This window comes from Magnolia sinica, chromosome 6 (assembly GCF_029962835.1).
Source record: "Magnolia sinica isolate HGM2019 chromosome 6, MsV1, whole genome shotgun sequence".
In the NCBI taxonomy this organism is placed as follows: domain Eukaryota; kingdom Viridiplantae; phylum Streptophyta; class Magnoliopsida; order Magnoliales; family Magnoliaceae; genus Magnolia; species Magnolia sinica.
This window is the reverse complement of record NC_080578.1, coordinates 21,505,720-21,527,465: the sequence shown is the minus strand read 5'-3', so window position 1 is coordinate 21,527,465 and position 21,746 is coordinate 21,505,720. Positions and strand designations below refer to the sequence as shown.

Sequence of the window (21,746 nt, the reverse complement as noted above, 5' to 3'; positions counted from 1 at the left end):
CTTCAAATCAGATGGGGCATGCTAAATCCATCACCACTCTTAGGAGTGGGAAGATCATTGATAAAACTCTTCCGGTTAGGCCCGAAAAGCCTCAAGAAACAGAAGAGGACAACAATGATGGATCCAGTGATGCCCCACAAAAAGAACCGGAACTTTTAGAGAAGCCAGTTGCTCCATTCCCCCAACGGTTGGTTTCACCAAAACCTCTCTCTAACTCTCAGGATATCCTAGAGGTGTTGAAACAGGTGAAAGTCAACATTCCTCTACTTGATGTCGTTAAACAGATACCTTCATATGCCAAATTCCTGAAAGACTTATGCACGACCAAAAGACGGAAAATTATTCAAAAGAAAATCTTCTTGACTGAGAAAGTGAGTGCCATCCTGAAGCAAGGCGTGCCACAGAAATTCAAGGATCCCAGTAGCCCAACCATATCATGTGTAATCGGGAACCATCGAATTGATCATGCACTTCTTGACTTAGGAGCGAGCGTCAATCTGATTCCCTACTCGGTATACAAACAGTTAGGTTTGGGTGAATTAAAACCCACCCTAACCACACTACAACTTGCTGATCGCTCTGTTCGTGTACCAAGAGGGATAATCGAGGATGTGTTGGTCCAAGTTGATAGATTTTACTACCCTGTAGATTTTATCATCCTGGACACTGAACCCATCAATAACATGAGCACTCAGATTCCTGTCATTCTTGGTCGCCCATTCCTTGCCACGTCAAATGCAATTATCAATTGCAGGAATGGTATCATGACTATGACTTTAGGAAATATGACATAGGAGTCAAACATTTTTTTCAATAACGGCAGCAACTCAGAGGATGATGACGATTTCCACGACATTAACATGATTGACTCTTTCGTGGAAGATACGACACCTCTGACCTTATCCTCCGACCATCTAGAGACGTGCCTGGCCCACTCCCATGATTTTGATGATGACATGATTAGGGAGACGTGCGCCTTGCTTGATACTGCACTGGTACTTGAAGTTAACCGATGGAGGCCACAATTTGAAGAATTACCACAAACTGATGTAGTGCCTCTACCGTCTAACCTCAAGACGCCGAAGCTTGACCTAAAATCTTTGCCCTCTGATTTGAAATATGCATATTTGGGTCAAGATGAGACATACCCGGTGGTGATCTCTGCCCACCTGGAGAAAGAACAGGAGAGTATGCTTATATCTACTCTCATTGAGCATAAAGGAGCCCTGGGATGGACGATAGCGGACCTCAAAGGAATCGATCCCTCGATTTGTACTCACCACATATATCTTGAGGATAATGCAAAAACCGTTCGGCAACCACAACGTAGACTAAATCCAAACATGAAGGAAGTGGTTAAAGCCGAGGTTCTTAAACTACTGGACGTGGGTATTATATATCCTATATATCTGATAGTTAGTGGGTGAGTCCAACTCAAGTGGTCCCTAAGAAGTCCGGAATCACCATCGTAGCCAATGCTAATAATGAACTCGGGCCAACTAGAGTCACTACTGGTTGGAGAATGTGCATTGACTACAGGAAGTTGAATACCGTCACGAGGAAAGACCACTTTCCTTTACCATTCATTGATCAGATCCTGGAAAGGTTAGCTGGTCATTCCTATTACAGTTTCCTTGACGGGTATTCGGGCTACAACCAGATAGAGATAGCCCCTGAAGACCAGGAAAAGACCACATTTACATGTCCCTACGGCACCTTTGCTTACCGAAGGATGCCATTCGGACTATGTAATGCCCCTGCCACCTTTCAGCGATGTATGCTTAGTATCTTTTCTGATATGGTAGGCAATAGAGGTCTTCATGGACGATTTCTCTGTTTACGGTCCATCTTTCAGCAAGTGCTTGGAAAGTCTTAAATGTGTGCTGAAAAGATGTGAAGAAAAGAACTTGGTACTTAATTGGGAGAAGTGCCATTTCATGGTTCAGAAGGAAATTGTCCTTGGGCATATCATCTCGTCCAAGGGAATCGAGGTAGATAAGGCAAAAATCGATCTTATCTCTAACCTACCTCCACCCAAGAACATCAGAGACGTGCGATCCTTCTTAGGACATGCAGGATTTTACAGGCGATTCATAAAGGACTTTAGTCTCTTCTCTCGTCCTTTATGTAATCTTCTTCAAAAGGATGCTCCGTACGAGTTGACTGAGCAATGCCAGGAAGCTTTCACCAAGCTTAAGGGCACGTTAACCACTGCACCTATCATGCGACCACCCGCTCGAGCCTTCCTTTTGAACTTATGTGCGACGCTGATTATGCTCTTGGAGCGGTCTTAGCCCGAGAAAAGATAAGCGGCCCTACGTCATTCATTACGCAAGTAGAACTTTAAATTCTGCCCAGGTGAACTACTCGACTACGGAAAAGGAACTCTTAGCTGTAGTGTTCGCCTTGGACAAATTTAGGTCCTACTTGATCGGATCCAAGATCATTATCTACACAGATCATGCGGCACTTAAGTATCTTCTTTCGAAGAATGATTCTAAGCCCCGTTTGATACGATGGATCCTTCTACTCCAAGAATTTGATTTGGAAATTAAAGATAAAAAGGGAGTAGAGAACGTAGTGGCCGATCACCTTCTCGCCTTAATACCTCCGAGTCCCTTGAGGCGACCCATATCAATGACATGTTCCCCGATGAACAATTGTTCGAGTCTCCCACTCACCTTGGTTCACGATATTGCTAATTATCTTGCTACAGGTGCCATACCGACACAGGATGCGCAAGATAAGAAGAAATTTTCACCGAGGTGCGCAACTTTTCCGGATGATCCTTATTTATTTAAATATTGCCCGGACCAAATTCTAAGGAGATGTGTACGGACGATGAGCATCGGAGCGTCATCTCCTTCTGTCACTCAAGGCTGTGGTGGTCACTTTTCTGCTAAAAAGACCATGGCTAAGATTCTGCAGTGTGGCTTTTACTGGCCCACTATGTTTAGGGACACTCATGAGTTTTGCAAAGCTTGTGAGCGTTGTCAGAAATTGGGAGCATTGTCCCGTCGAAATATGATGCCTTTGAATCCCATTCTTATCATCGAAACATTTGATTGCTGGGGCATCGATTTCATGGGACCATTCCCCCAATCGTTTGGGAATTTGTATATTTTGCTCGCCGTGGATTATGTCACTAAATGGGTCGAAGCGATTCCGTGTCGAAAGAATGACCATCGCACGGTCATTAAATTCCTAAAAGAGAACATCCTTTCTCGATTCGGAACGCCTCGAGCCATCATTAGTGATGGGGGCTCACACTTTTGTAATAAACCATTTGAGAGCTCAATGAAGAAATACGGTATCTCTCATAAGGTGAGCACCCCATACCATCTACAGACAAGTGGACAAGCTGAGATTTTCAATAGGGAGATCAAACACATTTTGGAGAAAACGGTTAACCCAGATCGTAAGGATTGGTCAATCCGATTGACCGATGCCTTATGGGCATACCGTACTACATTTAAAACTCCTATTGGAATGTCTCCCTTTAGACTTGTCTATGGGAAGGCTTGTCACTTGCCTGTGGAGCTGGAACATAAAGCGTACTGGGCGATCAAAAATCTTAATTTCAATCTGGACAACGCTGGCTCGCTACGCAAACTTCAATTGAATGAACTTGAAGAAATCCGGAATGATGCGTACGATAATTCGAGAATTTACAAGGACAAGATGAAAGCATTTCATGACCAACACATTTTGCGAAAATCATTCACGCCTGGTCAGAAGGTCCTTTTGTACAATTCTCGATTACATCTCTTCCCGGGTAAGCTTCGATCTCGTTGGACCGGCCCTTACATTGTTGTTACTGTTTTTCCTCATGGGGCCGTTGAGGTAAGAGATCCCGACAATGGCAAGGAGTTTAAAGTCAATGGCCATCGATTAAAACCATTTGTCGAGAAATTTGATTTAGAGGACATGTCCATGCCTCTGACTGATCCTGTTTACCAGGATTGATCTCCTAGTCTGATGGAGGTATAGGTAGGTTTCCTGTTTTCTTAGGACTAGAGTAGTTGCTTTATTTGTCTGGCTGAAGACGGTAAACTTAGCGCTCCTGGGAGGCAACCCAGCTCTTCAATTCATTTCATTTTTATCATTAGTTAGTTCAATGTTTGTGGGTAACATTATTGCAAACCCTCACGAGACTACAACTCGTCCACTAGGGGTAACCTAGGGGTTTAAAGGCTTATTGCATACGCTAAATGCAATCGAGAGCACCTGCGAAAGTGGTATAGGTAGGATTTTATTTTTTTTGTTATTTTTGTTCTGCTTTCTCTCTCGTGCTGACTGGATTCCATGCTGCAATCTCTTGAAAAATCTCTCTCGATTCATCATCCAGGTACTATCTTCCCATCACTTCATATTTACTTTTCGTTGTCCTATGTGCATTCCATGCTCATATCTTTTACATTGAGGACAATGTAGATTTTAGGTTGGGGGTGGGAGATTAGGTTTCCTAATCAGTGTTTTCTTGGTCTTGAGCAAAAAAAATTGTGAAAATTTTTAAATTTTTTTTTTTTTTTGTACTTTCTGGTGAATTTGAAGTGATTTGACGACCATCTTTGATTTAGAATTACGGAATATGGAATGTTTGTGATTTACTATTCTTGGATTCAGTTACTCGTTAGATTTCACAGTTAAGTTTGAATTATTAATCCGTTATTAGAAGTTGTAAACATTGATTGAGTCATGATTTCCCATGTCACATCTCGCTTACACATTAAGATTTCAGTTTGAAACTGAAGGGTTAATTTGGTAATCACTGAGCATGAAAAGAACCAGCCTGAAAAACAAAAATTTCAGTATCAATTTATAAAGAAGAATTGAAAGAGTAAGTCAAATAATCTTCACCATAGGTTTGCTCCCTATAGGTGTGGATTGGACTCCCCTTCTGGACGTCTCCTTTAAAAAAAAAAAAAAAAAAACTAGAAAAATGAAAAAAAATGATCTGTGAGGCAAGTTTTGGTTATCATGAATTCTCTTGTTGATTACCAACGAAATCCTGAAATAAAGAATTGAATCTCTTAATGATGGTAAGCCGAGATTTCACTATACACCCATGGAACTCAATGTTTATTATTCTAGTTTATGGATTAATATTTGAACTTGATTATGAAATTCACCGTGCATGAGAGGCCAGGAGAAACTGATAATCAGCATTCATGAATCTTAAGATTTCTCATATCTGGATTGTTTTTCAAAATATCACTCGGCTTCACAAGAATTATCTCGTAATTCTCAACTTAATTTTCGCATATTTTGCTCGGGACTAGCAAAATGCTGGTTAGGGGTTGTGTTGAGGGTCAAATATTACATATTAGACCCCATTTATTACCTGGATTTACGGGTATGATACTGTTTAACGCCCGGTTTTAATTGTGTTTTGTTGCAGGATGCAATCAGGAGCTTAAACTGAAATTGGGTATTAAAAGCGTGGATTCGGCACTCCGATGTCACAAAAGGAGGGGACGGACTCTTGGGGATTGGGATCGACGATTTTACACAGCCGAGATCCGAAAAAATCGAGATACTGAAGCTTAAGTGGCCCGAAAGTCAGCCAGAATGCAAGATCATAGGTTTCTCACCATCCGTTTGTCCCGAAATTTCATACACGGCCTGAAGAACATAAATTAACCGTACATGTAGAATTTCGGCCGTTGTATCCTGGTGGAAGTGGCCTAATGGATAGATCATCCCTCGGAATCATGATTCTGGGCCCACCTGCTGTTTGGATATGCTTCATCTCCGGTCTCCACGGTCTAAATGATGTGACAGAATGGATGGACGGAGCGGATTTCATATATACATCATGATGGACCCCACAAGGAGCATGCGAGTGCATAGACGGTGCACTCCTGTGGTGCACCGAATTCCTACAAAGGGTCAGCCACCGCTGACCCGCGTCCTCTTCAAAAACGCAACAGCGTTTACACGGCCAACTCTGGTTTTTGACTGTGGGACCCATCCATCATATATGTTAAAAATCTGGACCGTCCAAGGTGATAAAAGGGGGGTAATTACCCTCGCCTAGGTGTCAGAAACTCAGAAGACAGTGAGGATTGCAATCCAACTGTCCAAACGAAAAATGGACGGCAGTGAGAAAAGATCAGTGGACCACACCTAAGTAACTCCAAAAATACTCTTTTCTGTACGATTTTTCGTCCTGAGACCAACGGACGGAGTGGATTCCATCAAAAATGACTCTGTGAGGTCCACCGACCATCACAGCGCTTGACAGCGAAGATGCTGTTTGCAATAGGGCATCCACTGTGATGCTTTGTGGGCCACCACCTTCGATCAAGCCATCAATCCGGACCGACCATTCGTTTCAAGAGGTCAAATCGACCGTGCCCTGTTCTACATATGAATTTCCTCAGATATTTGGTGTCCTTGAAGGATCCAAACGGAGAATGGACGGCTGAATGAAAACTACGTGGGGCGCACCGAAATAGATTCAAAATTAGTCATTTTCGACCGAAATTGCGAGGGTAATATAATGAACGGAGTGGATTATCTGGAGAAACCCGATCGTGGGCCCCACCATCAGTCCAGCGCAAAAATAGCGTTGATTCTGCGTTCGAAAAAATCGGCCGTTGTCGACCGCTGTGTGATCTTGATCGTGGTCGAAATCACGATCTGTACCATCCAAAATGTCCACAGGGAGGCCACAACCCTGTCCAAGAAGTCCGTTTTGAGAGTTTCTGATGGCTAGTGTCTCATACTTGGTTCAAACGTAAGTGGTTTGCGATTACCCACACAAACGCAGTTGTGTTGCAGAAGAGAAAGATTCGCACCAATTCCCAGTCATAACCGGCTTCTTTTTTTTTCCCCTATAAAAAGGGTAGCGGCTGAGAGATTCGGGACAGTTGGAATTGGGAGGCTGGTTGCTGGGTGGAGACGCCAAGAGAGAGAGAGACAGGGAGTAGAGTTTGGTTTTTTTTTTAATTGTTTTCTTCTTCTTTCTTTTTCTCTATTTTATTATGAGATCTAGCCCATTCATTTGTGGCTAAACCTCTTAGCTAGGGCTAAGAGGTGAAGCTTGTAACGTGATGGGATGAGTCTATACTTGTGCCTTCTGTTTAGACTGAATTGATTTTGATTTGAGTTTTATTAAAAGAATATTTTCTCAGTCTTTAATGGTCTGTTGTGACTGAAATTACAATGGGTTTGCAATGACTTTGAATATCTCTTTTTCTCTTTTGATGTTTATGACGTCAGGAGGCCCTGTTGTTCACCATCGTCTCCTGGGCATGGTTGGATGATAGTACTCTTCCTAACTTTCATGTATTTTTGATTGGTTGGTAATTAGTTTAATCCTGTTACTTGCTTTGTCTCCTGGGCATGGTTAGATGATGGAATCCATTCTAATTCAAATACCTTTCATCTCTTGAAAACCAGATCAAATAGGTTCAGTTTGATTTCCATAAATCTTAATGCAGGCATAAGATCTCCCTGATCTCTACAAGTGGATCCTCTGAATCCCTAGTTTCCTTCCTCTGAATTCTTTAAAGTTTTACATTAATCTCTCACCATTATTCATCAATTTATATTTGATTTAGATTGCATCTTAGGCTAGTTCTATTTCTACCTAGTTTCAGGAAACGTATAAGTTTCAGTCCCTGTGGATTCGACCTCGGTCTTACCGAGTTTATTACTACATCACAACCCTATACTTGGGGAGTGAACATTAGCCAGAATCAAACTGTTCATTGGACAATACTTTAAACGATAGAAACAGAAGCTTATGTTCGCACTAACGACCCTTAAAATTTCATACATATTATCTGAATCATTTACTATAAATCTAACATATCAAACTTAAGTAGTAGATGAAAATAATTGTAAAAATTATATTTTGAATTCTTTGTCTAACGAGTTATATGATGTGTATGCTTCTTATGAGTCTGCTAAGAAAATATGGACTGTTTCGGAAAAGAAGAACATTCTGGAAGATGCAGGCGCTAAGAAACATGCAATCGCTAATTTCATTCACTATGAAATGACAGATGATAAACTTGTCACAAATCAGATTCATGATTTTCAAAATCTAGTTCATGAAATATCATAAGAATGAATTAAGTTGAATGAAGTATTTATGTTGGGAGTGCTAATAGAAAAGCTACCACCTTCCTGAAAAGAATATAAGAATAAAATGAAACATAAAAAGAACGATGTCATATTAAAATCTACAATCGTATACATACGAATAGATAATTAAGGTTAATAAAAATAGGGACCAAAAAGAAAATTCAAATGAGGTATATTCAAAGGTAAATTTTATGGAATCAAATTAGGAAAATAAGAGAAAGAAAATGGGTAAAATATAATAACTGTGGTAAGCCTGGACATTATGCCAATGAATGCAGACTCAAAAAGAAGAATGCAAATAATCAATTCAAGAAAAAAGAAAACTGCTATAACTATAAAAACCTTGGGCATCACATTAAAACTGTTGGGAGCGGAAGCAACCTTAAACAGAAGCAAACAATGTAATAGAGAAAGAAAATTTAAATAATCACATAGAATACACGAATTTTATATGGAAAACCCTTGCGGAAAAAAAACCACGGCATAAAGAGACGAACAATCCACTATATCAGAAAAAATACAAGAGATGAAACAACTTACAGATGAGAAACCTTAGCTTCTCCCTCAAAATGCTTCAAAACATGCTAAGGTCCTTTCGTTTGATCTTAATCATGTAATTAGAACCCTATTTATACACTTTCGTACCTGATTAAAAACAAAACCCATAGTTACGTGTTAAGTCTGATCGAATTAAATGGGTTTTTGGTCGAACTGGATGAAACGGCTGGTTTATAAACTTTCAGTCAATTTGAAATTGTCCAAAACATCATGATAAGCAATAGATCAAAACAATAATTTCAATTAGACCAAAAATTCATTCGGTTAGACCAAAACAAGGTTTTTTTGACATAAGATTAAAAGCACTTGGTCAACACTGTACCCATAAGGCCCAAGAATGGCAACCGTAATCCCACCGCTAATCTTCTCCAACGGTGCTATCGGCTTTCTAATGATCTCTGGGCCCATCATCTTGATAGAAAGATTGGCAATTCCATTTCGCTCTCCATCTTGCTATCTAAGATGGTAGCTTAGGAAGTGCACATGATGCGCTGGCGCATATCCACCCATAATGTATGACATGGGGATGTTTGTCTCCCAACCATCTTCAACCTATAAGACATATTACAATGCACCTTGATGGCAATCGATTGAGCGGTGGCTGGCAATGCCAGTTGGAGCTTCTCATTCCAAGTGGGGCAGGTGGGTGTGAGAGATAATGAGAAAAATCATGGTCTTCCTCAAGTGATAAAAACCTTGAATCCACCAAGGTATTTTCTTAAATCCACAAGGAAAAAAGAGATAAATCTTAAATAATTTTTTATTCAAATAATGTGTAATTGTCTTTGATTACTCTCTTACATCACTAATAAATAAGAAAAAAAAACCTTAATTCGTAATTACAAAAAATATCAAATTTCCAACCTTAATTAAGAGTCCTAATTCAAGTAAAATAAAATTTACTCAAAATAGTAAATTTGGCCAAAATGAGTCTTAGTATTATTAGGAGCAATTTCTAAAAATAAAAAAAATCCTAAAAGTCTAAAAATAAGAAAACATGATCAAAAAATTGAAATTACTAAATATAGTAAAATTTTCTAAAATTCCAATTTTGAACTGCTAGCACGCGTTTGCTTATGGAACGGACTGACACGACCCGCAATGCGGGTCGGTTCGCTCCGGATGTCCTATTACAGTAAATACTGATACCCGGATGAAAAGTTATGAACGATTTACCATACTTTTGGTCCAGACATGCTAGGAATGTACAGGTGTCATGTCCTACATCAACCATCTCTATCAACAGGCGTGGAGACGCAGTTGCATGGGTCCGTTTGGACAGTCATGAAAGCGTTCTTCTTGATCGTATGGTTGGAAACGTGTAGGGCCTCCGCCGAGATGACAATGATCTCAAGAAAACAAGAGTGTGATTGGAATCGTGGTTGACATTTATCCATTTGGGTTTGAATTATTTCATGTTTGTATAGAAGGTTGGGATGGAATGGTATATATACAAGAAGGATGAGCATTGGAAGGTGGAATGAAAGAGCATAGAAATATCCAAGTAGTTTTTTATTTTTATTTTTGCTAGTGTGTTTGAATCCACGAGTAGACGTTGAATTCCACCAACCAACTTATTATGGTAGCCCGCGGGACTTCTATTCACAGCATAACCTTTTCGGAGTGAACTAATCAATGTCCGTGAACGTGTATATTTATTAGAGGTGGGCATTGAGCCGAGTCGAGTCGAGGTGGGCCAAGCTTGGCTTGGCTTGTCCACGATGTACTCGAGTTCGAGCTCGAGCTCGAGCTTGGCCTCGAGCTCAACATTGAAGCTTAGCTTGTTTGCCAAAGTTGTCAAGTCGAGTTCGAGTCGAGCTAGTGGTTCAAGTCGAGTCGAGTTTACCTTGAGTCGAGCTCGAGCTTGTTGGGTGAGAGAGTAATGGATTCTATTCTTGATCCTCCTCCATTGATGAAAAATTCAAAAATCTTAAGAGAATCAAAGCAAAACTCGATGAAAAAACCAAACAAAGCTTCGAATTGGATGAGGAAACCTGTAAGAACCGATCTGTTCTTGATCTTCTTCCACCAGCATAAATCCAAGTACTAGAAAAGAAACAGAACAGAACACATATCAGAAATCCAAGTAAAGAGATCTAGCCAATCAGATCATTGGATTTCCTTGAAGCTCTAACAAATCTGAGAAGAACCTATCTCGAATTTCTTGGGTTTCTCGCCTAAGAAGTAGATCTCAAGAGATTGAAATCATACTATTGTAGAGCTGAAATGAAAACTGGTGGTGGTGGTCCGGGCGGGCGTGCTGCTGACAGTAGGTAGAGAAAGAGAAGAAAGAGAAAGGGAAGGGGGTGCGTGCGATCGAGTAGAAACTCTAGGGTTTGTTTTTTATTTTTTTATTTTTAAGTTTAAACTTAAAACTTATATTAATATAATATATATATATATATATATATATATATATATATATATATATATATACACATAATATAATATATAATATTTAATATATTTATTAATCGAGCTGACTCGAGCCGAGTCGAGCGAGCTTTTCAAGCTAGCTTGACTCGTGAACAACCCTAATATTTATTATAGACTATTGGTAGCTTCTCACAGTTTTTTTCACGAGTGGGACCCACGTTGCATTTTATGTGGCTCTGCTACCAGATTCGTCTGGTAATTGTGGTTCGAATGTGAGTTGTTGGTGCTAATGAGGTTAGTTGGAATTTTAGGAAAGGATCTGTACCACAATGGCAACATTTTCACCCCTTCACCGTTGAGATTTGAATCTGATTCATTTCTTGAGTCCATGCCCTAAAATGAGAGGGAAAAACTGATGGACGGCTTGGATTTACAACACATGCATCAAGCTAGGCCCCATGATCATCTCGGGTAACACCTAATCCGCTACCCAATAAAACACATACATCGCAGTGCGCCCCGTATTTTCGTCAGAGCTGTACACGAGTCGAGCCAAGCCGAGTATCGCCCTACTCGTACTCGGCTCTTAGTGCTCGAGTCCTACTCGTACTCGGCTCTACTCGGCCATCGAGCATGGATTCTCTACTCGTACTCCACTCGCCCGAGTACGAGCCAAGTATGAGCCGAAATGAGTCGAGTCGAGGCCAAGCATTGTATAGTGGGAAAGCAGTGTATCATGCGTACTATGGACTGGTAGCATCATTTATTAAGCAAGAGTATACTGAGGTGGAAATCTTATCCATTCCATTAGGAAGAACTATCACATTCGAGCAAGGTACCACAACTTTTGGTACGACACCATATTTTCTGCCAATATGGATGCTTTTCAGGTAATCTTCACCATGAAAATAGTAGGCCCCATAGAGTAGATAACTTGGAAGAAAAATCAAGTTAGTATGCTTATCATGTGAGCGACGCCAATGGAATCAATTAAGCATGGATGATCTGACTCAACATGCAGGTATGGTCCACCTAGTTATCAGATTGCAGTGATTTTCTATAATAATTACATTTATGTTGAGGTCTATTGATTTCATGGAATTGATCTCGTATGTAAGTGCCACGTCAGTGAAAAAGATGGTACGGTACCACAAGCTGTGGTGCCGTTACTTATAGGTGTCATTTCATTGAAGTCAGAGGACTTTATTTCATGCCTTGAACTGAACATGCGGGACTAAATGTTCAAATAAAATTTCAGGTCATATGTGCTATATTAGATCACATGTGAAAGATCCAACCTAATCATCATGTATTTTGTACTACTTAAATGCCTTGACCTGAAAATCAGATCATTCCACTCATCACAATGGAGACAAACCAACGTAAAATATCAACCTTCAAAAAGGAATGCCTAATTTTCATTATCCTCTGTACACATGTATCTCGCTTTATAAGCACAAAACTCATATATTTGGTTGAGGGCATTCATCCAGTGGGAGCACATGTTTTTGACGAGTCAAGTATCGAGTATCGAGTCGAGTACCGCCTTACTCGTACTCTACTCGAAATTAAAACGAGTCTTAAAAAACTGACCGTACTCGGCTCTAACTCCTAACGAGTCGAGTAATTTCGAGTCGAGTCGAGCGAGTAACCGAGCATACTCTGCTCATGTACAACTCTAATTGTCGTGGCACGAGGGATATCCCTGGTGACCTGGCGACTAGCCCGAATACATGCAACCCGCATTACAATAGTACATGCAGGGACTTTAGCCGCTGGATCTACCTTCCTTTGAGGGATCCAAACCGTTTATGTGATGGGGTCACACCTTTGATGGGGGATACCAAATTATTTTAAAGGAGAGTTCTTATTATATACTCTCAAAAAGGTTGAAATAGTTGAATTTGTTGTCCATACACCATCCAAGGGTAAGACCATATATATATATATATATATATATATATATATATATATATAGGTCACGTAATTGGGCTTTTGTTCTTTGAGTAGGTTGGCTAAATATTCCACGTGCCTGTAAAAGCGTTGCTCATCCATGTATATATGTGAATATGCATCCATTTTAGACTAATTATGAGATCCGAGGGTGGCCTACTAACCGAACCTATGTACAGATGGATAGTCTTCTTGGGCCCACTCCGATGTATATATTTTATTATCGTCGTCCATTCATTTTGAAAGATCATTTTAAGGAATAAGCCCAAAAACAAGGCATATCAAAGGCTCTTATGGACCACACCATAGAAAGTAATGAAATTCATAACATTTTTGGATGTAATTCATTTTTTAACTCATGACGTTAAATTAAATTCTAAATCCAATGGCTGGATTGGATTCGACATAGAAATCATGACAGGACCCACGACCCTTATAACATGACAACCATGACCCATGACAACACAACTACGACCCATATAACATGACGAGCTCGACCCTTACTCATGTAACATGGTAAGGGTCGTGGTTGTAATGTAATAAGGGTTGTGGTTGTCAGGTTGATGTAATTAATAATTTGATTATTTTTAAATAATAAGAGTTGACGCTCATAACGGGGTGATCCGTTCCATCTACCTTGTCAGCCAGCTCATTATGAGCCCAAAAAGTCCTGACTTGGGTAGTGTCCACTTCTAACAAACATTACAATGAGCCTGAAAAGTTTCAACAGTGGGTGCTATTGTCACTATTATTTTCTATTACGAGGCCCACATGAGCTCTGGATCGGGCTGATATTTGGGCCCTAGCCCTAAAATGATACGACAAAAGGATGGGCAGCATGGATTAGATACATACATCAATGTAGGCCCCATGAGTTGGGCCTTGCCCACACCAACAAAAGCCTTCTGTCCACATCACTTTCTCAACATTAAATAAGATGTAACTTCTTATTTACTAAAAACCCGTACAACTATTGAACTAAGGACAAGGGTAATTTGACCAGAAGGCTACCTTCAGGATATTCGGAAGGTCGAATCTCTTTCAAGAATTTGACCATACAATGATACCAATCAAAATCCCATTAATTATCTTTCAATAGTTGGTCATGAGAAAGGGAATTTTTTTTTTTTTTTTTTTTTTATAACATAGTTTGTCCAGTGTAAAAGCTCCCAACACATTATCTGAAGGATATAACGTCCACCGATCTGACTTTTCCGACGTGCACGGCCAGATAAAATCCCAGCACTTCTACACCAAACACATTCTTCGATTACTTAAAAATGAAAGCAAGGAAGATCGATTTTTCTAGAAAACCTGCACTTGGGGTTTTTTTACTCCGTATGGTATGAATCAAACATTTAGGTAGATCCAAAGCTCAAGTGGATCCCACCACAGCAAACAGTGGGGATTTAACGCCTACCGTTAAAAACTCCTTCGGGCCACGGAAGTTTTCGGTCAAGATGATATTTGTGTTTTCCCTTATTCCATGTCTGCGTTAACTTATAAACAGGTTGAATCTCAAATAAACATCTTGCTGGGCCCTATGAAGGTTTCAACGGTGGGCATCACTATCACCACCGTTTTCTACGGTGGGTCTACTGGAACTTTGGATCTACCTAATTATTTGGCTCATGCCATTAAAATGATCTCTCCAAGCAGATGAATGGTGTGGATACAACACATACATTATGGTGGGCCCAAAGAACGTGATGACATTACTTCAGTAACGAGACTCGCAACTGCCGGGTTCAGTAGCTAATCCACGTCCCCAACCCGTTAATAAGGTTAGATACACTTGGTTGAAATGATCCAAAGCTTTTGTGGCTTATGGTAAGTTTTTAATAGTCAATCACCGCTGTATCCGATGATATGGTCCACTTGAGATTGGATCTGATTATTTTCGAGCTCATCAACGGCGTGAATATAGATTACATGCATCAAGGCAGGCCCCACGATGAGGGCAGCACCATCCTGGGTGAGGCAGGGCCACACCTAATCCGCCCCTTATACAACAAGCATCCATGCAAAGGCCAGATGCGAGCCCCATATGTGACAAAGTGAAACAGTTTTATCAGATCCAGGCCGCTCATCAAGAGTGCCCCACGACGTATGTAGCTAAGTCAGAAAATCAAGATAACGCAGTTGGATACACACAGTGGGTATTTGAGGTTATTTTTATTGCAACTTTGTCAATCTTAGCCGTGGACACTGTTATCAGGCGAGCATACAATGACGTGGAAGAAGGAGAATTCGTTTTGCTTCCGTCGCGACTCAGGATCTACCATGTGCCGCTGCCACTGGAGCCCACATGCTGAGATGTTCTGATGATTTGAATAATCATATTTCCATTACAAGTCATAAATAAGCTATTCTCTCATAACTGATCTTCATTAATAATTCAGACTTTTGATTTTTAGAGTTGAATTTGAACCATTAAAATTTTTCCTGACTCGCGATTAAAACGAGCTGAGATTGCGAAACCTGATAGTTCCTGACTCGCGACAGATGCGGAACGAACTCTGAGAGGACCCGAAGTTATGTTTTCTTCGTTGAAAAAAGAAAGAAGGTTAGAAAGGGTAGCGGATCGCGTTGTGAGAAACTGTTACCACTGTTTTCCTGTTGTTTATTTGTTGACTTTGAAAAAGAAGGTTAGAAAGGGTAGACTCAGTTGAATTAAACGACTATCCTTGATAAATTCTGGGACATCAAGCTTATATCTGGTATTTCCCTTCATTCATGTCCGTGTGATCTTATGAACAGCTTGGATGACAAATAAACATCAATGTAGGGCCTGGCAAGGTTTCAACGGTGGAAATCATTATCCCGACTGTTTACTGTGGTATGATCCACTTGATCCTTGGATATGCTTCAATTTTAGGCTCAAGCCCTTAAATTAGATGGAAAAACTAATGGACGGCGTGGATAGGCTACATACATTAAAGGCAGGCCCAACTAAGTTTACTCAGTACGATAAAAGTGTACTGAGTAACTCAGTACGCAATCCGATTTCGTTAGAAAGCCTATTAAAACGAGCGGAGATTGCGTAATAGAGACGCCGATTTCTTGCTAAAGCCTTTTGCAGGAAGTTCAGGATCTTGGGTGAGGCCACTATAAAGTATGTAAGAAATCCATTCCGTTCATCCGCTTGACGAGCTCATTTTAGGACGTTCAACTAAAAATGAGGTGGATAGAAGACTCAAGTAGGTCACACGATAAGGAAAATTAGGAAAAGAAATTACTACCGTTGAAACCTTCATGGCTCCACCTTGATGTTTATATGCTATCCAGACCGTTTATAAGGTCATTCCCAATGTGATGAAGTGAAAAAGCTAAAAATATAGCCTTCTACAAAACTTTTATGGTCATAGCTATGCTTCAACGGTTTTCACCGAATTCCCACTGTTTCCTCTCGTGTGGTTCACCTGAGTGTTTGATACATCTCATTCTTCACATCCCGCACTAAAATGAGATCAAAAAACGTATGGACGGGATGGATTACTCAAAAACATCCCCGATGGGCCCCACCCATAATCCATGCGCAGGAAAATCCGCGCCCGAATTGTAGCGTACTGAGTGAACTCTGTGGGACACCATGTTATATGCTTATCCACGCCGTACATCCGCTTTATCAGCTTATTTAAGGGCATATAAAAATGGGAATTATACAAAACAGTTCCTAATTAATTTCAGGTGTTTGACAACAACAAGTTATTCCCTTCGATCAATAAGCATGTTTGACAATTCCTTTGATTAAAAAAAAAAAAAAAAAAACAAACAAACAAACATAGATGAAATAGAAGAGAAGATAGACACCTGATATTAAAGAAAACAATCGATATAGCTAGGAAAACCCAAATCTCCGATGGTTCGTCGTATTCTTCATCATCATAATCTCGTCTATACAGATTCAGCAAATGGATCTAGCTGCACTTGCTTTCATCTTCTTTTAAGAGCTCTGAAAACTCTTCATAAATCTTCTCCAGCTTGCGATCGTTTAGAACATCAAGGCCTTGAACATCATCATCATCTTCAAAAAACCTAGTATAAACACTTTGTAAAATTTCCAAAACGTCGTTACCAAGTTCATTTCCTCCTCCATGGCTGGAAGACCCAATTACAAGCTTGTCTTCAAGACCACCACAAACTCTCTTGTTGGCATTGTGATCGGTTTCCTGGTGTTTGAGTTTCTTTCTGAGATGGTTATTCCAGTAGTTCTTGATTTCATTATCACTTCGGCCCGTCAGATGTTTGGCAATGAGAGACCATCTGTTTCCCAGTTGTGTATGGAGTCTAACGATAAGATCCTCTTCGTCTGGTTCGATGTTGCCACTCTTGATGTCGGGTCTCAGATAGTTCATCCATCTGAATCTACAACTTCTTCCGCATCTCTGAAGACCTTGACTCACAAAACCATAGAAAATATAATTATTATTTTTATTTAATGTTTAGTTTGAGGAGCAAGGACAATGCAAATTGAGAGATCATTGGCAAATGAAAATGGTAAAAGAATGCAAAGATAAAACACATGAATGGAGGCTTGCCTGCACATGAGAAGATGATGCGAGATTTGTGTTGTAGGGAAGCAGTGATTTACATTCCCTGCATTTTCATTGGGCCATGTCATCACTGACGACATCAGCACTGTTTAAATGACATCATTAGTGATGACATGGCCCAATAAAATTGCCAGACAACTCCATGCTTCCCAGCAGCATATGATCCGGAATTTTTTTTTAAAACTAGAATTATAAGAATCGGTTGATAACCATGCAAACAAGTCGCAATTTTCCTTAAATCGCGTTGACATTCATCTTTAAAATAAAAACAAAACACCCCACAAAGAGATGCATTTGAGACTTTTTCATCACAAGACTTGCACAAGCCATAAGTATTGTTGATGTTATTAGGGAAGATGAAGATGAAGTAAAATCTGGAAATGGTGCTGAAGGCAGCCATGGCCTAGACTGTCCACTTCATGGCAACATTCATGATCATCGCCGCCCAATATGCAAAGACAGCGTTGCGAGTCGTAGCAATATAGGAATCTTCAATCTCCCCCTCTTATAAGAATTTTCAGGACTTTGGCAGTATATATGCAAGAACAAAAACAAAGGGAAGATGAAGACAAGGTAAATCTGGAAATGGTGCTAAAGGCAGCTACGGCCGACCATGCACTTCATGGCAACATTCATGATCATTGTCACCCAATATGCAAAGACAATGTTGCGAGTTATAGCAACAACCCATATAGGAATCTTCAATCTCTCCATCTTATAAGAATTTTCGGAACTTTGGTCGTATATATGCAAGAACAAAAACAAAGGGAAGATGAAGACAAGGTAAATATGGAAATGGTGCTAAAGGCAGCCATGCCCCAGGCCGTGCACTTCATGGCAACAATATGCAAAGACAACATTGTGAGTCGTAGCAACAACCCATATAGGAATCTTCAATCTCTCCCTCTTATAAAAAATTTTGGGACTTTGGTCATATATATGCAAGAACAAAAACAAAAGGAGACAAGGTAGATCTGAAAGTAGTGCTAAAGGCAACCATGGCCCAGACCGTGCACTTCATGGCAACATTCATGATCATCGTCACCCAATAGGCAAAGACAACATTGCAGGTCACAGCAACAGCCCATATAGGAATTTTCAATCTCTTCCTCTTATAAGAATTTTCGGGACTTTGGTTGTATATATGCAAGAACGAAAACAAAGGAAAGATGAAGACAAGGTAAATCTGGAAATGGTGCTAAAGGCAGCCATGGCCCCCGACCGTGCACTTCATGGCAACGTTCACCACCCAATATGCAAAGACAACGTTGCCAGTCGTAGCAACAACCCATATAGGAATCTTCAATCTCTCCCTTTTATAAGAATTTTTGGGACTTTGGTCATATATATGGAGGAACAAAAATGAAGGGAAGATGAAGACAAGGTAAATCTGGAAATGGTGCTAAAGGCAGCCAGGGCTCAGACCGTGAACTTCATGGCAACATTCACAATCATCGCTACCCAATATGCAAAGACAACATTGCGAGTCGTAGCAACAGCCCATATGGGAATCTTCAGTATCTCCCTCTTATACCCTTGCCAGAGCAGAGAGGGAAGGAGACGCTGAGAGAGAGAGAGAGAGAGAGAGAGAGAGAGAGAGAGAGAGAGACGTTGGGTCAGAGCAGGTAGGTGCACTTTCAATGCAGCTGCGTTTCCACCACCCTCTCTCAAATTCGAAATGGATAGCCGTTGCCTGTAACAAAGTAACCTGTGACTTGAAAAACACCTAATTTCTCTGTTACATTTCTTGCAATCTTACCTTATAGAAAGTTACAGGTTGAGACTTTGTTGCCTGTAATATTTCTCCCCCAAACACTAACTGTAAGAAAGTCACCTGTAACTTTCTTACATTTTACACAAGTTACAGGCATCCAAACGGCCCCTAAACCCTAAAGCCTCATCTCTCTCTCTCTCTCTCTCTCTCTCTCTCTCTCTCTCTCTCTCTCTCTCTCTCTCTCTCTCTCAAAATCAGTCAATCCAGCCTTCAATGGCGGACCTGAAGCTTTCCGAAAGCAGGGATCTGACCCGCATCGAGCGTATCGGGGCTCACTCTCACATCAGAGGCCTGGGCCTCGACTCCTCCCTCAACCCCCGCTCCGTCTCCCAGGGCATGGTCGGTCAGCCCTCCGCTCGCAAGGCTGCCGGTCTCATCCTCAACATGATCCAGCAAGGCAAGATCGCTGGCCAGCCCGGCACCGGCAAGACCGGCATCGCCAAATCCCTCGGCCCTGACACTCCCTTCGCCTCCATCTCCGCCTCCGAGCTCTTCTCCCTCGAAATCTCCAAGACCGAGGCTCTCGCCCAGGCCTCCGCCGTGCCATTGGCGTCCGCATCAAGGAAGAGACCGAGGCCATCGAGGGCGAGGTCGTCGAGGTACAGATCGACCGCCCCGCTGTAGCCGATGCTGCGTCCAAGACCGGCAAGCTCACTCTTAAGACGACCGAGATGGAGACTGTCTATGACCTCGGCGCCAAGATGATCGAGGCGCTGGGGAAGGAGAAGGGCCAGAGCGGGGATGTTGTGGTGATCGACAAGGCGTCAGGGAAGATCACGAAGCTCGGTTGGTCCTTTGCTAGGTCGAGTGAGTACGACGCTATGGGCCCACAGACAAAGGTCGTGCAGTGCCCTGATGGGGAGTTGCAGAAGAGGAAGGAGGTCGTGCACTACGTTACACTGCATGAGATTGATTTTATCAACAGCAGAACGCAAGGATTTTTAGCGCTCTTCACTGGTGACACTGGTGAAATCCGTGCTGAAGTGAGGGAACAGATTGACACGAAGGTTGCAGAGTGGAGGGAAGAAGGGAAGGCCGAGATTGTCTCCGGCGTCCTATTCATTGATGAGGTGCACATGCTCGACATCGAGTGCTTCTCGTTCTTAAACCGTGCATTAGAAAATGACATGGCCCCCATCTTGGTCGTCGCCACCAATCGAGGGATCACGACCATCCGTGGCACAAACTACAAATCCCCACATGGGATCCCTATCGACTTCCTTGACCGCCTCCTCATCATCATAACACAACCCTACACCGAGGAAGAGATCCGTAAGATCCTCGACATCAGGTGCCAGGAGGAAGAAGTGGAGATGTCGGAAGATGCAAGAGTCCTACTAACAAAGATTGGCGTTGAGACGTCTCTGAGGTATGCAATTCATCTGATTACGGCAGCGTCATTGGCTTGCCAGAAGCGGAAGGGGAAGGTGGTGGAGATGGAGGATAATAGCAGGGTGTATCAGCTCTTCCTCGACGTGAAGAGATCGACTCAGTACTTGGTGGAGTATCAGAATCAGTACATGTTCAGTGAAGTGCCGAGGGAGGGAGTGGAAGACGATACCATGCATTCATGATTTGGGTTTTGAAGCAGATGGTGGCGCTTGCACGAAGCAGGGGTGATTGGAGGTTAGGCAGTAGAGGTTGGTATATACTTATAACTGTTATTTCTTTGTACAATGACTGATACTGATTGTGGGAATTGCGTTGGCGGAAGATGCATATTTGAGGCATGGAAATGCATGGTGTGATATCTTTTGGGGTTTTCAAAAAAAAAAGAAAAAAGCATCTCCCTCTTATAAGAATTTTCGAGACTTTGGTCGTATATCTGCAAGAACAAAAACAAAGGGAAGATGAAGACCAAGTAAATTTGGAAATAGTGCTAAAGGCAGCCATGGCAAAGACCGTGCACTTCATGGCAACATTCATGATCATCGCCACGCAATATGCAAAGACAACGTCGTGATCAGTCGTAGCAACAGTCCATGTAGGAATCTTCAATCTCTCCCTCTTGTAAGAATTTTCAGGACCTTGGTCGTATATATGCAGGAACAAAAACAAATGAGAGATGAAGACAAGGTAAATCTGGAAATGGTGCTAAAGGCAGCCATGACCCAGACCGTGCACTTCATAGCAACATTCATGACCATCACCATCCGATATGCAAAGACAACGTTGCAGCCATAGCAACAGCGCATACAGCTGGGAACTTCAATCTATCATCGCCACCCAATATGCAAAGACAAAGGGAAGAGGAAGACGAAGTAAAATCTTGAAATGGTGCTGAAAGTGGCCATGCCCCCGCATAAGCTTTACATGAGCTGTTTGCTCACTCAAAGGGACTGACCGCTTCACCAATACTTCTTCCATTGGGAGGCCAGTATCGCGAATGAAAGTTTAAATGACATTACCAGTTCTTTGGGGCACTGATCTCC

At 41.5% G+C, this 21,746-nt stretch overlaps 1 protein-coding gene and 1 pseudogene across 1 annotated transcript; one reads left to right on the top strand and one right to left on the bottom strand.

Annotated features, from left to right (window-relative positions):
* Window positions 1-16,904: 16,904 nt before the first annotated feature.
* LOC131249553 (transcription repressor MYB5-like) lies at window positions 16,905-17,342 on the bottom strand. The gene has a single exon (XM_058250358.1). The coding sequence runs from the start codon at window positions 17,340-17,342 to the stop codon at window positions 16,905-16,907; it is 438 nt and encodes a 145-aa protein (XP_058106341.1).
* Window positions 17,343-19,448: 2,106 nt separating this feature from the next.
* LOC131248505 (uncharacterized) lies at window positions 19,449-21,044 on the top strand (annotated as a pseudogene).
* Window positions 21,045-21,746: the final 702 nt, after the last annotated feature.

Bases quoted from the DNA above. Each gene is read 5' to 3' on its own strand.
- LOC131249553 (XM_058250358.1), bottom strand. From the start codon at position 17,342: ATGAACTATCTGAGACCCGACATCAAGAGTGGCAACATCGAACCAGAC.